This window comes from Erpetoichthys calabaricus, chromosome 3 (genome assembly GCF_900747795.2).
Source record: "Erpetoichthys calabaricus chromosome 3, fErpCal1.3, whole genome shotgun sequence".
NCBI classification, from domain to species: Eukaryota; Metazoa; Chordata; class Cladistia; order Polypteriformes; family Polypteridae; genus Erpetoichthys; species Erpetoichthys calabaricus.
This window is the reverse complement of record NC_041396.2, coordinates 43,199,197-43,214,737: the sequence shown is the minus strand read 5'-3', so window position 1 is coordinate 43,214,737 and position 15,541 is coordinate 43,199,197. Positions and strand designations below refer to the sequence as shown.

Sequence of the window (15,541 nt, the reverse complement as noted above, 5' to 3'; positions counted from 1 at the left end):
AACACATCACTAAATGCTTTTGTTGCTTATGTTTTTATTTCATTATTATTTATTTTAGTGACATTATATGCAACATGAAATGTGCCCTGAAATGAAAACAGTCACTTTCACCCATCAAAACTGAGAGGATGAGCTCTGGCAAGTACTAAATTTTGACTGGTGAATCATGCCACATTTACAGCAGACACTTCACATGCAGACCTTTGGTACTGTAATAATAAATTCAGGGTTTCTTGAATTAAAGAAGCCACTTTACATAATAATTGTTGGAAAACTTTTTCTTGTACTCATATGCACTATAGGCACACATTTTAAAGATACACGACTCCAAGTATACAGTCCACCAACAATTCACCACTGAAATCACAGTATGCACTAGAGCCAACCCTCCTTTCTGGATGACAGAAAATAATACTTTAGGTTTCAAAATGTACTAAAAATAAATAAAGAAATAAGTACAGGTACATAGAAAAACTGGCAGTAAAAACATATTTCATGACACATTGAATTATTTGTGCTTAAATATCATTGCTTTTGGTCACATTTCACAGTGCATTTATTTGCATATTTATTTAATTTTATCCAAAATATACTGTTTCTATATATTTTCTGATCCAAACTAATGATGATCATTAGAGTAATAAATAAGATGTGACAGACATGGCGAAAGCAATACAACATGGACTGAGTGTTATTAGTCTTAAGTGTCATTAACCAGGTCTTCTCCATATACTGGTCAAACACGCATCTCATAACAGCAAATGACTTGTTTACAAAACTGACACTGAAAGTGTGCAAAACCAACTTTGTATAAATCAAAACATCCTGAATGGCCATGGTAGTAACCAATTGATGAGGTAAGGTTTTTATTTATTAGTACTGATTTTAAGCAGTAATTTATTTTTTCACTTACAGATCTGAATAGTTTAAGTGTAAGTAAGTTTACTGCATGTGCTCATGATCAGACATGTTAGGTAATCCATGATGATCCTTTAATTCTCTCTAAATCATATAGTAAAAGCCTACAAAAACCACTACAAGTTGTTGTTAAACCAGGGGTTTGTTCTCTCGGTCTGAAATGAAAGTCAAGAGTCTGAGGGCAATAGTGAGCATACCTTTCAAGTTTTGGCGCTCTGACTTTAGAGTTAGCTGCCATATCAAGTGCTGGGCATGAGATAATAATTAGCTTCATTAAAAAAGAGCAACAACATTGTTTAGTGCTTAAATTTGTGTTGCTCCCTTTCTCAATCAGTGTCTCTTTGCTCATGTACCCATGGGCCCAGTCCCACCCTCCAGAAATGACCATCTATCTGCCGCAGCCAGGTGTTATATGGGTGTCCACTTGGCCTGATCCAGCCACTCGGGTCCTCAACAATGACGATCCTGCAGGCCAGATCACCACTCAGGTAATCGCACCACATGGCTGTAGTGCCGCAACTGACGCTCCCCTTCACAATGCAGGTGATGTGCCTCATTCAGGACTCCGTGAGCAACCACTCAGTCAACACAAAGTCAAACCAGAGGTACCCAAGAATTCTCCTGAAAGACACAGTACCGAAGGAGTCCAGTCTTCGTCTCAGGTCACTGGATAGCGTCCATGTCTCGCAACCACATAGCAAGACAGGAAGCACCAGGACTCTAAAGACTTGGACCTTCGTCCCATTGCATAGATATCAGGAGCGTCGCACACCCCTTTCCAGTGACCTCATGACCCCCCCATGCTCTCCCAATCCATCTACTGACTTCGTAGGAAGAGTCACCAAGTTTTAAGTTATACTTCCTTAGAAGGCTGGCGTCCTTCAACATCTGCAATAAGATGCTGCAGATGTTCTATCAGACGGTTGTGGCGAGCGCCCTCTTCTACGTGGTGGTGTGCTGGGGAGGTAGCATTAAGAAGAAAGACGCCTCACGCCTGGACAAACTGGTGAGGAAGGCAGGCACTATTGTTGGCATGGAGCTGGACAGTTTAACATCTGTGGCAGAGCGACGGGCGCTCAGCAGGCTCCTATCAATTATGGAAAATCCACTGCATCCACTAAACAGTGTCATCTCTAGACAGAGGAGCAGCTTCAACGACAGACTGCTGTCACTGTCCTGCTCCACTGACAGACTGAGAAGATCGTTCCTCCCCCAAACTATGCGACTCTTCAGTTCCACCCGGGGTGGTAAACGTTAACATTATATAAAGTTATTGTCTGTTTTTTACCTGCATTATTATTAATCTTTAATTTAATATTGTTTTTTTGTATCAGTAAGGTGCTGCTGGAGTATGTGAATTTCCCCTTGGGATTAATAAAGTATCTATCTATCTATCTATCTGCCAGAGATATAAATGTCACTGCTGAGGTAAGTAAACCTCTTGACAAGGTCGACACTCTCTCCACAGATGGACACACTGCTGATGGCTGTGCCTAAGAGGTCATTAAAGGCCTGGATCTTGGTTTTTATTCAGGACACTTGCAAGCCCAGACACTTAAGACTCCTCACTCAGTCTCTCGAGAGCCCAGATCAGAGCCTCCATTGACTCCGCGAAGATCACCGCATCATCAGCAAAGTCAAGATCTGTCAATCTTTCTTCACCAACAGATGCCCCACAGCCGCTGGACCCCATGACCTTGCCCAACACTTAGTCCATGCAAGCATTGAACAGAGCAGGAGCAAGAACACACCCCTGACGAACCCCAGAATCAACTGGGAAAAACACAGAGGTTCTGCCTTCACTCTGCACAGCACTCACAGTACCAGTGTACAAGCCGGCCATCAGGGGATCGCGCAACATCTTGGGATGTCCCACAGGGCAGCTCGATCTACTGAGTTGAATGCTTAATGAAAATTCACAAAGGCTGCAAAGAAACTCTACCGATATTCACATTTGCACTCCATGAGAACCCTCAGTGTCAGGATGCGGTTGCTGGTAGACTTCTTAGGTGTAAAACCAGACCACTTCGGTCACTGGTAGGTGAGCAAGTGATCATGGATCCTATTGAGGATGACCCTAGCAAGGACCTTACCTGGCACAGAGAACAGTATTATCCCTCTGTAGTTGCCACAATCCAGACAATCACCATTCCCTTTCCAGATAGGGACAACAAGTCCCGTTTTTCAGTCAGTTAGGATGGTGCTCGTCTCCCAAATGGAAGCAAAGATTGCTTGCAATGCCAGGACGACAGCTTTACCACCAGCATAATGAAGTTCACCCTGAATACCACAGATCCCTATTCTAAGCTTAAGTAAATTAAGGCCTACTTGAGGTCCATCATGACAAATGACTGCCTCAGTGTACTTGCTGGCATTTGGTTGCTGCACAAATGCTGTATGAGGAAGTCATACTGTAGATGACTTTGCATCATGGAAGATAAGAAGAGTTGGGGTTTAGACTCAGTTTTTAGGTATTATAAACAATGGCACTCTGTTCAAGTTATTACTTTTTTTTTTATTATTTTGCTATTTTAAAATCTTTTATGTGCAATATTTTTCCTATTTAAGTGTTATATTATTTAAGACTAAATACAGTGACCGTTGTCATATCAGATGAAACACATTATTGTACTTTGCAATTTTTTTTTGTTGTAATAATCTGGGTACCATTGTCAAATTGTTCCAAGTTTTTTTCAAATTCTGAATAATGTCCATGAAATTTGGAAGAGGCGTCGTCTCGTCAAAAGCGTCAAAGCGAACTTTGTCATCTCAACCATATACAAGTATACAGACAGACGAAATTGCGAACCTCAGGGTCCACAGTGTAACAACATGAAGTGCAAATAATAAATTAAAAATTAAATTTTTAAATTTTAATTCTAACACAAACAAGATGAGACATTGTGCAAAGACAAGACAAAGAAGTAGCAGCAATACTGATTGGTGTGATGTTGCCTTGGACACCAAATGAGCAAAGACCTCCACAGATTATATAAAAGCACTTTGCAGACAAAATAAAACACAATGCAAAGCATAAGGTAAAATAAAGGCATACAGAGTACAGCCAGCAAATATCTTATAGGAGTAAAGAAATTAAAAGAAACAATATTTTTACTGGAAATGGAACCTTATGAAAGAAAGATGCACAAATAGCATTAATAATCTATGAAAGAAGCCACACATTTGTGATTAGAAATCCTTTTAAAACACTCAGCAGTCAACTTTTTTTTTTTTTTTTAATTAAACATTTATCATGGCACTGAAATTTCAATTTACATGTAGAATTAAGTTAATTCAATTTGGTATAATGTTGTACACACCATTCTCTAAGTAAAGACTGACGTAAAACTACAGATCAATATCCCAGCTCTCTTCAAACTTACCAACATAGTAAGGTGTGTAACACGGTGTAGCCAGGGAATTATGAGAGGTAGTTTCTTTGGCAAACCCAAAGTCTGTAAGCTTCAAAATGGGTTTTGACGACCTTCGCTCTGTGTAGAGGAGATTTTCTGGCTTGAAAAAGAAATGGAAAGGACAATACAAGTTACAGCCTGCATTAAAGTCACATGCACAAGAACACTGTAGGGATAGAACACCAGTTGTATGCTGTAAACTCTTTAGGATCATTCTATTATGGGCCAGTGCAGTTATGTGTTTGTGATTTGGCTACAACGTACTGTACATCTGTCCTTAAGTCATTCTCTTAAATGGTGGTTTTTGCCATTAACTTTTAATTTTTTTATTTCTTGAACTGAAAGTTTCAATTTAGATGAATGATCACTTCCTGACTCTCAGACAGCTCACACAGGAGATAAAGAACATGAGCATTTATTGATATACTTTTCCCCTATATGTTTGTATTCACTTAGATATCCATGTGGAGGCTATTTTTTATTCCGAGTCTTAAACAGCAAATCATTTAAAATTTTTTATTCCGAGTCTTAAACAGCAAATCATTTAAAATTAAGGGAAAAGAGTTAATCCTCAGCAAAAAATGGTCAATGCTTAAGAGAAAATGGTTAGAGTAAAAACCTGCAGTCACAGTATTGCTTCAGGACAGGAGTGAGAGACCCATTGTGTACTGTATATGAGGAATGGAGGTCTACGTCTTCCAATTCAAAGATATTGGAAAGAACTAAATGAGTCACCAGAAAAGCAGCATTTGAGTGTCAGTTTTTTCAGGAACGGTTTCGCCACAGGATGGATGAAATATTTTGTGCAGTTTTTTTGTAGCATTAGTGGCAAAAATTAGAAATTTTCAGTGCAGAGTTCTGATATAAAGTTTATGAATACATTTCCAAAACCATTCCAGAAATCTGTTTGGTAGGATTTCATTAAGTATGTACATTTTGGCCAAATGCCTAGGCCTACCAATGGCTTGCACTTCTTGGGTCAGATTGACGGACAATGCAAGACAGGCTCAAGGCTGGACTATATTCCCCAGGGACGACAGATACTCACAGCGTCTTGTTCTTGTAATACAATACTTGTATGCAGTTAGGCGTTACCTTTACTCAAGTTCTTCTGAAAGTGCTCTCACTGATAAAAGGCCAAATACAGATTTATATATGAAATCAAAGAGCACGAGTACATTGAAACTACAGGTGCTGGTCATAAAATTAGAATATCATGACAAAGTTGATTTATTTCAGTAATTCCATTCAAAAAGTGAAACTTGTATATTAGATTCATTCATTACACACAGACTCATGTATTTCAAATGTTTATTTCTTTTAATGTTGATGATTATAACTGACAACTAATGAAAGTCCCAAATTCAGTATCTCGGAAAATTAGAATATCAATTAAGACCAATGCAAAAAAAGGATTTTTAGAAATGTTGGCCAACTGAAAGTTATGAACATGAAAAGTATGAGCATGTACAGCACTCAATATTTAGTTGGGGCTCCTTTGGCCTGGATTACTGCAGCAATGCAGCGTGGCATGGAGTCGATCAGTCTGTGGCACTGCTCAGGTGTTATGAGAGCCCATGTTGCTCTGATAGTGGCCTTCAGCTCTTCTGATTTGTTGGGTCTGGCATATTGCATCTTCCTCTTCACAATACCCCATAGATTTTCTATGGGGTTAAGGTAAGGTGAGTTTGCTGGCCAATCAAGAACAGGGATACCATGGTCCTTAAACCAGGTACTGGTAGCTTTGGCACTGTGTGCAGGTACCAGGTCCTGTTGGAAAATGAAATCTGCATCTCCATAAAGTTCGTCAGCAGCAGGAAGCATGAAGTGCTCTAAAACTTCCTGGTAGACGGCTACATTGACCTTGGACCTCAGAAAACACAATGGACCAACACCAGCAGATGACATGGCACCCCAAACCATCACTGACTGTGGAAACTTTACACTGGACCTCACGCAACGTGGATTCTGTGCCTCTCCTCTCTTCCTCCAGACTCTGGGACCTTGATTTCCAAAGGAAATGCAAAATTTACTTTCATCAGAGAACATAACTTTGGACCACTCAGCAGCAGTCCAAAGGCGAGACGCTTCTGACGCTGTCTCTTGTTCAAGAGTGGCTTGACACAAGGAATGCGACAGCTGAAACCCATGTCTTGCATACGTCTGTACGTGGTGGTTCTTGAAGCACTGACTCCAGCTGCAGTCCACTCTTTGTGAATCTCCCCCATATTTTTGAATGGGTTTTGTTTCACAATCCTCTCCAGGGTGCGGTTATCCCTATTGCTTGTACACTTTTTTCTACCACATCTTGTCCTTCCCTTCGCCTCTCTATTAATGTGCTTGGACACAGAGCTCTGTAAATAGCCAGCCTCTTTAGCAATGACCTTTTGTGTCTTGCCCTCCTTGTGCAAGGTGTCAATGGTCATCTTTTGGACAACTGTCAAGTCAGCAGTCTTCCCCATGATTGTGTAGCCTACAGAACTAGACTGAGAGACCATTTAAAGGCTTTTGCAGGTGTTTTGAGTTAATTAGCTGATTAGAGTGTGGCACCAGGTGTCTTCAATATTGAACCTTTCACAATATTCTAATTTTCCGAGATAATGAATTTGGGACTTTCATTAGTTGTCAGTTATAATCATCAACATTAAAAGAAATAAACATTTGAAATACATCAGTCTGTGTGTAATGAATGATTCTAATATACAAGTTTCACTTTTTGAATGGAATCACTGAAATAAATCAACTTTGTCATGATATTCTAATTTTATGACCAGCACCTGTATGTTGAATGTTTGGTTTCAAAGGAATATTAAAACATTTTTGGAAATTGTGCCATTCTCATGAAATGCACCATTAGGTTGTTTTTTTGCTAATAATGTCATCATTTTTCAGTTTAATAGTGATATTTGTTTTTGTCATTGGTGTGGTCTACTCTTAGATCAGTCACTTTAGGCCACAATTAAGATGTGTTATTTTGTTATATGTAACCAGGTGCTTAACAAAGGCAATTGCCCGAGAAAAATAGCCTTTCAAATTTATTGGTAAAAATGTAGTTTTTCTGTTCACTAACACACACTGACAAATGGAGAGTGGTTGCATATTTATGATCAGTCAAGAAAAAAAAATATTAGGAGATCATCTTTGAGTTATTAAGAAGGATTTTATTGAATTAATGAATATCTGCCTGTCATAATTGTTGGTTACTACAGGTGGAATCCTGTTTTAACATTATTCATGGGACCATACAATATTTTGTTATACTGTAACAGAAAATTTGTTATAATGGATTTGGGGAAAATATGAACACTTTTGTGACCGGGGTCACCATCTCTAAAGGCAGCAGGGCAAGGACAGCTCTGTAGCTGCTCTGCTGCCTCTGGTAAACAGTAAAGCAAGAGCAAAGCAATTAGTTGTCCTCTACAGGATTAGGCTTATCATGTAACATACTTGTCGCACAATATTTAGAACATTTAACACTGAGCTTTGACCTGCTCTTCCTCGCACTCTCCTGGTCTGCCACAGTGGTGGTTCAGAGGCATTGGTGTTCTTCTAATCTGAAGATGGGAGCTAAAGCAGGAAGACTGCCCTCTTGTCATGGTTTCCATCTCATGTCCTTCAGCACCGAAGTAACAGCTTCTATTCTGACTGAAGACTTGAGGCTGCACCAGCTTTCTCTATCCAGTAATAAAGTACCTGTATTTTCCTTGGAAACCTGGACTTCAAAAAATATTTTATTTGAAAATGAGACGTTAGATACTACTTTTTCTTACTCTTTTTTGTTCATCTCAAAGAAAACTTTGAGAAGCACTATGAAACTTGGAACAGTACAGTATCCGCACACAACACAAATAACCATGTGGACGCCTGGTGAAGTACTGACTCAGAATTCGGCTATGTGTATGATGTCTCGCCTACACTCTTGCTGAGACTGCCAGAGACTAGAAATTTTGGTCTAACAAAAAAGAGACAGCCTGTTGCAGGTGTCCTGAGACTAGGAAAAAGTATAGGTGCAGCATTAAGTATTTGTTTTTTTGCTTTGCATGACTATCTTCAATGGCCATTTTTCATTGAAAAAAATGTTTTGTTATACTGAAATTTACATTTCTTTAAAACAAAACCTGTTAAATATGATGTTGTATGAATGTTTGTCTAGGCCAACACAAAGTATTCATTATTCTGAAAATGTCATTACTTTTGGTATTTGCTATATCAGAATTTGACCTGTAGTATGTCTTCATGTTTTGTCTAAACATCATGGCCTTAGAAAATTTCTCAACTTTTTAAAGGGTGCTCATCACTTCAATTCTGAAAAAAGAAGGAAGGCAACAAATAACCTTTCTTGCAGATCCAGAAAAAAAGACCAACTCACTGGGGAACTAAACAACTGTTTGCCCAATATTAATAAATAACAACATAATCTTAAGTTAGTCTGTCTGTTAGGTATATTTTTTTAGATTGCTACAGTGTCAGATTTCTTGCAGTTGTCAAAGAAAATGTAAGTGACAGGCTCCTGGACTCAATTTTTTTCAGGAAAACAAGACATTTTTCTCATTTCAGATTAAATGAACAGGAAAAGTGTTACATGCAACAACTAAGGATATTCTTCAGAACAGACACTGGAAAAAGCATGTCCAGCAGTGGGCACAACAGGAAAAAACTAAAAGTTATACACATCCTGTAAGCTGTTTGCAAGCAAGTATAACAGATGTGAAACTGGTGTCATGCTTTTAAAAAATATTCTTTCACAGATTTAAATTTAGTGGGAATAGTTTATCGTAAACAAAATTTCACTCAAGCAAAGGAGGTGTTTTAGACATTTTTTATTAAGTTTTTGTGACACATGTTAAGGTCTGTGGTGCAGCTTGGGCTCCGTGAGTGTGCGAGTTTATGCAGCCCTAGCATGTTTAATGGGGTGATTGGGGTTGACTGCACTTGCATGCGAGCGCCTGACTGGTTCCAGTTGCCCATTGACTTTCCACAGGTCATAATTGAGATGCTACGCCCACAGAGGCATAAGAGTCTGGAAGGGAGACTGAGGCAAGAGCAGGAAGTAAAGAAATGGCACTCCAAGGGGTATATTAGTTGAACAATAGTGTCAGAGTGGGACTGCTGAATGAGCCTCCCAGGCATATGAAAAGTGCTGGGTGAATGTGAGTGATGACAGGGGTCCAGCTCCATGTCTCAAAGCAAATGGCGGTAGAGGCAGATGTGACAGGAGCTGAATGAAAGGGATCACAATTGTCGGTGTTTCTGCCATATGCAAAGACCGGTTAGGGTGAGTGGGGAAGACAGAGAGAGGTCCTGACAAACTGGCTGAGGATCACCCCGCAGAGATGGTCTGCTATTTGAATTTTAATTATTGCTTTTATCCTGCACGCTGCACCTGAAGCACCATTTTTTATGATGGGATTATTTATTCCTTACAAAGATCAGGACTTTTTGCACTTGAGTTTTAAACCCCTATTTGACATTTTACTCTGTTTTAATAAAAGGACAATGCACTTCTGCACCATACTCCTGTATGTGACTGTCCCCACTGCAGTGGCCCATCTTGGTTTATGACTATCAACAGTCTTGGGTTCAAGAGCTGCAGCCAACCCGGGTCATCATATAAGTTAACTATATTTTAAGGGGGAACATTACCTTAACATCTCTATGAGCTATATTGATGGAGTGCAAAAACTGAATAGCTTCTCCTATACTCTTCATGATTTCAGAAGCCTCTGAAAAACAAAAAGCAAAGATGTATTCCATTAAAAACACAGCTCGTATCTTTATTCTTTTCAAGCCATGCAATTTGTTGACTCAATACTTTCTTAAATAGACCTTGATTTAAAAGCAATGGAGCAAGAAAAGACCTGTGAGCCAAATTTAAGATTTTTTTTTTTCTTAAATCAAGGTGCCCTTTTGATGAGTCGTCAGCCTAAACATGCATGTTGAAAGGAAGAAGCAGGGATGTTAGAGTATCATCATCATTAGTAACAAAATAATACAAGAAAAATGTAGCAAAACTATATATGCATGTCAAATGTGTTATGTCAAACTCTCTTTTGTTAGGGAAGACGGGTACCTTGTTAAAACAGGGCAACAATTTACGACTTACTTATTTATCTTGGCTTTTAACACCAGTTAAAGAGAAACTCCAGAATTACACCGTATTACATTTAAAATGATATTACAGAACAAAGGATTGTAGCTGTTAGAGGTAGAGTAAGTATTGAATCTGGCCGGGTACCAGTCGGTTAGTTGCAAACAAAATGTGGCTATTGTGCAATTTTTTTTTTTTTTTTTTGCATATTTGGGTGCTGTCCAAATTTTTAAAAAGGTCAGTAAGGTGGTAGTAAAAACAGTATGATAATACAACATCATGTAATTGTTTTTTTTTCCACTTCATTCTGACACCTCCACATCTATGCTTTAGCTGATAAAACAAGTTAAGCCCGACTTCTAGCAGTGCCTACAGATCAGAGAGAAACAAAAGCCCTTTGCTCCATTCTCAATATCTGGGATATTTTCAGAAATGGGTGGGGGAGCAGCCAGGCTGTCTAAATGGAGCTCTACTGTGGTGTCATTACTGATAGGGAAATTAACAAATGTTACCCAAAAAAAAAAAAGTTATTGCCTTTGATAGCCATAAGATTTCAAAGCCAAGTAAAGAGCATGCTCAAAGTTGTGACAATGCACATCCATGACAGATATGAGTGCAAGGGAAAAAGTTGCCCAGAATTACTGCTCAAAGTGGCTACTTCAACTCAAGAACAATCTAAATTCATCATCATTCTCTCAGAAGTCTGCATCTGTAGTGTCTGATGGAAATGTAGCACTTGATAGTTAAAGATTTACATCCATTCTACTAACGATTCACCGATCCATAACAGTACTTCTTACTGCCCATTGTATCAACTTTCACAGAGTATTTTATGTTGTGAGATGTTACTGGAGTATGGAAGGGTATTAGGGCCATGGAGAAGAAAAAAAAATATATATATGGACACAGTGAAGAAAAAAGTGTATGTCAAGAATAAAGTAAACATGCCAACTTTATTCTCAACATTTCCACTTTAATCTCAACACTTATGTTAAGATTAAAGTCAACCTGTTAACTTTATTCGCGTAGTTTGTCATTAAAGTAGAACGTTGTAAACTTCATCTTAAAAATCAATGTCTAATTTATTAGATTTTCTCAAACCCCGTCAGAACTAATGCGAAGATAAATACTCAATGTCATTTTCATGAAGAAATGCATTAAAGCAGGTATTAAACATGTGGGGGTACGTGGAGGTTGCGCTGCTCTTAGCATTCTAAATGTTTAGAGAGCTGTAATATCATAGAGTGAATGTATTCAGTGTGGTGATCGCTGCCTGCGGCTCCTCACAGTGCAAGAGGAAGTCAGTTTAAGAAGCGTGTAGCGAACAACAACTGGGTCGGGGAACAAAGCATTTAATGTGCTACATTAGTTATGATGGAGTTTGAGAAAATCTAGTAAATTAAACATTGATTTTAAGATGAAGTTTACGACATGGCAAAGTTAAATTAGAGAGAGAAAAAACAAGGGTTTAAAGTGGAAATGTCGACTTTTTTCTCGACATACACTTTTGTTTTTCTTCACTGAGCCCATATTTTTTTTTCTTCTCCACGGCCCTAATACACTTGTGTAATTGAGTAATGAATGAAGAAATAATTAAATATTCCTTTATGTATGTCATAAAAATATACTCTTAGTGCTTGTCTGGAATCTAGATTCAGCAGATCCATGCTGACCTATGGGACACTGCCACTCTTAATACTCATTTTTATCTTTGTGTTGTGTGCTCACCACTGCTGTACAATTAAAAAAAATAATATCTACAATTTTATAATTTAACTGTTAGTACACTTTAATTAAAATAAAAACACATAATCTTGTCTTATGTCCCCGACACACCATTCTACAACTATCATTTTACCAAAAGGTGATATCCTCATATCTGAGAAAGAACTTCAATGCTAGCAGACATTTTTGCAGATAATGCCAGACAACCATCACAATTTATCCTTAGATTGTGTCTACTGTCTTGCACTTTCTACTTTAAAACATGGTTACACTGTGAACACTTAAAGCTTAAAACATTGTCTAGCACAGTTCCACACTTCACTATTCGTTTTGCTCTGGTGTATTTCAAATGACAAGCAGAGGTGTTTCATATTTTACCAGCTCCCAGACACTAGAATTTTCCATCTTTCAGCATAAACTAGAACTAAGCCAGAGTCACTGCATGTAGTTTAAACAGGCACTGTATAAAACATTTTTTTAAAAAACTGCATAAAGATTACAATTTCTACCTGTGGTTTGAGAGTATCTAACTTTATTTCCTCATTTGTAAGTCACCTTGTTAACCTGCACCTGCAGGGCATCACCAAAATACCTGTTATGTCTGCAAGCAATAGCAAAAATGACCTAAATTATAAATGTTTGGATTTTGTCAGAATACTCAACCATATGGACAAAGGCTTCTGACAAATATTTTACTGTACAACACTTAGATGCACAGCTTTCAGTAGAAATCTCTTGGGTCTTGCAATATCTGCAACAGTGGATGTAATATTGGGCTGAGGTTTGAGTATATATGCAGGTATTATGAATCTATTATAACATGGGGAATTGTAAGAAAGGAAGACCACCACCAAAAGATTTTACATGGAAAATAAAACAGCACATGACTATTGCTATATATCAGTTTAAATATTAGGTAATTATCTGTTATGTGTTTCTGCCCAGCCCTGATTAGAAAACAGTGATGCATACACAAGGTAGGTGAATTATGTATTAAACTATTTCATTAGGAATGTATAGCAAGCATAATAACCATACATTAACACACATAAAACATTTGACAGCATATTTTATGCACATTAGGCCAAACATATTGTTGCATTAACATTACTGGTTTAAATCGTGACAAGCCATTTAAAAAAAAAATGTCACTAGTGGTAATCCAAGAATAGAGGAAGTTGAAGATGTGGTGTAAAAGTTGAACATTATTTTTCTAATTGGAAAAGCCACCAGCTCCTTTCATCATTTACAATTCTCTGTATGTTCTTACCTCTTTCTGTAAACGCCTGATCTCCTCGATCTTGGATTCTGCTGAACAACTCCCCAGCTTCCATGCTAGAAGATAAGACAAATACAAAGCATATCTATTATGTACCAGACCTCACATCAAGAGGGAGAAAATAGTCTGGCACTGCAAAAAAAAAAAAAAAATAGTGGAAATCTGCTGCACTTTTGTTTGACTGATTTAAGGGTATTAAAAAAAAAAACACACACCAAGTGCATTTTTTGTGAAATGAATAAAAGAGCTTACATACAATTAAAAAAAATATTATAATGTAAACTGTATTGTCAAGAATGTTTTGCCCCACTTCCTTATGTAATTACAGAAGAGAAATAAACATGAATATGGATTTATTGAACTTTGCTTTTATATAACATAAATTAAAGAACTTCCTTAAATCAAAACAGAAAAACTTCCCTATTTCACTTTATTCACTGAAAATTATTCAAAATATTGAACTTACAAGTATACTTTACTGCAAATTTTTTCTTGGTGTTATATCCATACACAAAACAAGGTGCCCAGAAATAAACAACACAATATACAATATACAATACATGAAGCCATCACAACAGAACAGTTATGTTTTCATGCCAGTTCAGACTGTGTGTGACGCTCTGATCAGGACGCTTCTCTAAGCCACAGTGCACTCCTGCTAAACTGGCATAGTACAGGAATAACACAGGACTCCTGCTACGAAACGCAAGTGCCTCACAACTTTACTAGTTGCAGGAGATTAAAACTTCCACTTTGAGGACATCTTTGTAAATTTTGGTGCCAGACAGTGAGGACCATATCATCAATCAGTGGCCTAGTCCTACTATATTCATCCCAAAATAAAGTTTTAGAAGACATCTGTCTGGCTCAGTTCATAATGCTTTGAAACATGAAGCAAATATATCTAATTCAACGTGTAATGCATTAAAGAAGAAAGTATAATCACAGAGATGCATACAAAAACAGCATACTTCATTGCTGACAATTAACTGACAAATACTAAATATATGTAGTTCATTATGTTTTTGAGGCCAAAGTTTTGTTCATTAATATAACAAGTAAAATATGATGAATGTAGTGAAAGCACATATGACATATTTAAATGGTAAGGTAGTCAACACAATGCTATTTCCACCTACAGCAAAAATAATAACTGCAGTAACTAAGTCCAGTTCAGTGGCTAATTCTGGATCAATGTGCATGGCATAAGCCCTAATAATTACTTATGTGAGGCACCTTTAAAAACAGAAATGCTGAAAGAATGGTTTGATTTCATAAAGGTAATCTTCGTTAAATGTTATTAATTAGCAAGTATTTAAAAAACAAACAAATCATCCTTCCCCTCTTTTCCTTTCTTATCAGATTCTCTCACTGTAATACAGTAATCCCTCCTCCATCGCGGGGGTTGCGTTCCAGAGCCACCCGCGAAATAAGAAAATCCGCGAAGTAGAAACCATATGTTTATATGGTTATTTTTATATTGTCATGCTTGGGTCACAGATTTGCGCAGAAACACAGGAGGCTGTAGAGAGACAGGAACGTTATTCAAACACTGCAAACAAACATTTGTCTCTTTTTCAAAAGTTTAAACTGTGCTCCATGACAAGACAGAGATGACAGTTTCGTCTCACAATTAAAAGAATGCAAACATATCTTCCTCTTCAAAGGAGTGCGCATCAGGAGTAGAGACTGTCAGAAAGAGAGAAGAAAGCAAACAAATCAATAGGGCTGTTTGGCTTTTAAGTATGCGAAGCACCGCGGCACAAAGCTGTTGAAGGCGGCAGCTCACACCCCCTCCGTCAGGAGCAGAGAGAGAGAGAGAGAGAGAAAAACAAACAATCGAAAATCAATACGTGCCCTTCGTGCTTTTAAGTATGCGAAGCACCGTGCAGCATGTCGCTTCACGAAGCAGCTGCACAGAAGGTAGCAACGTGAAGATAATCTTTCAGCATTTTTAGACAAGCATCCGTATCGTCTAGGTGTGCGAACAGCCCCCCTGCTCACACCCCCTCCGTCAGGATCAGAGAAAGTCAGCACAAGAGAGAGAGAGAGAAAAGTAAGCTAGGTAGCTTCTCAGCCATCTGCCAATAGCGTCCCTTGTATGAAATCAACTGGGCA

General features: G+C 38.0%; 1 protein-coding gene across 1 annotated transcript in view; it reads right to left on the bottom strand.

Annotated features, from left to right (window-relative positions):
* Window positions 1–15,541, bottom strand: part of LOC114647969 (MAP kinase-activated protein kinase 2-like) — a 128,840-nt gene that overhangs the window by 16,671 nt on the left and 96,628 nt on the right. Inside the window, exons 3-5 of the mRNA XM_028796704.2 lie at window positions 13,415–13,479; window positions 9,975–10,054; window positions 4,302–4,431 (exon numbers count right to left, since the gene is read on the bottom strand). Of these exons, the coding sequence (XP_028652537.1) occupies window positions 4,302–4,431; window positions 9,975–10,054; window positions 13,415–13,479 (275 nt within the window). The remainder of the gene's footprint in view (window positions 1–4,301; window positions 4,432–9,974; window positions 10,055–13,414; window positions 13,480–15,541) is intronic.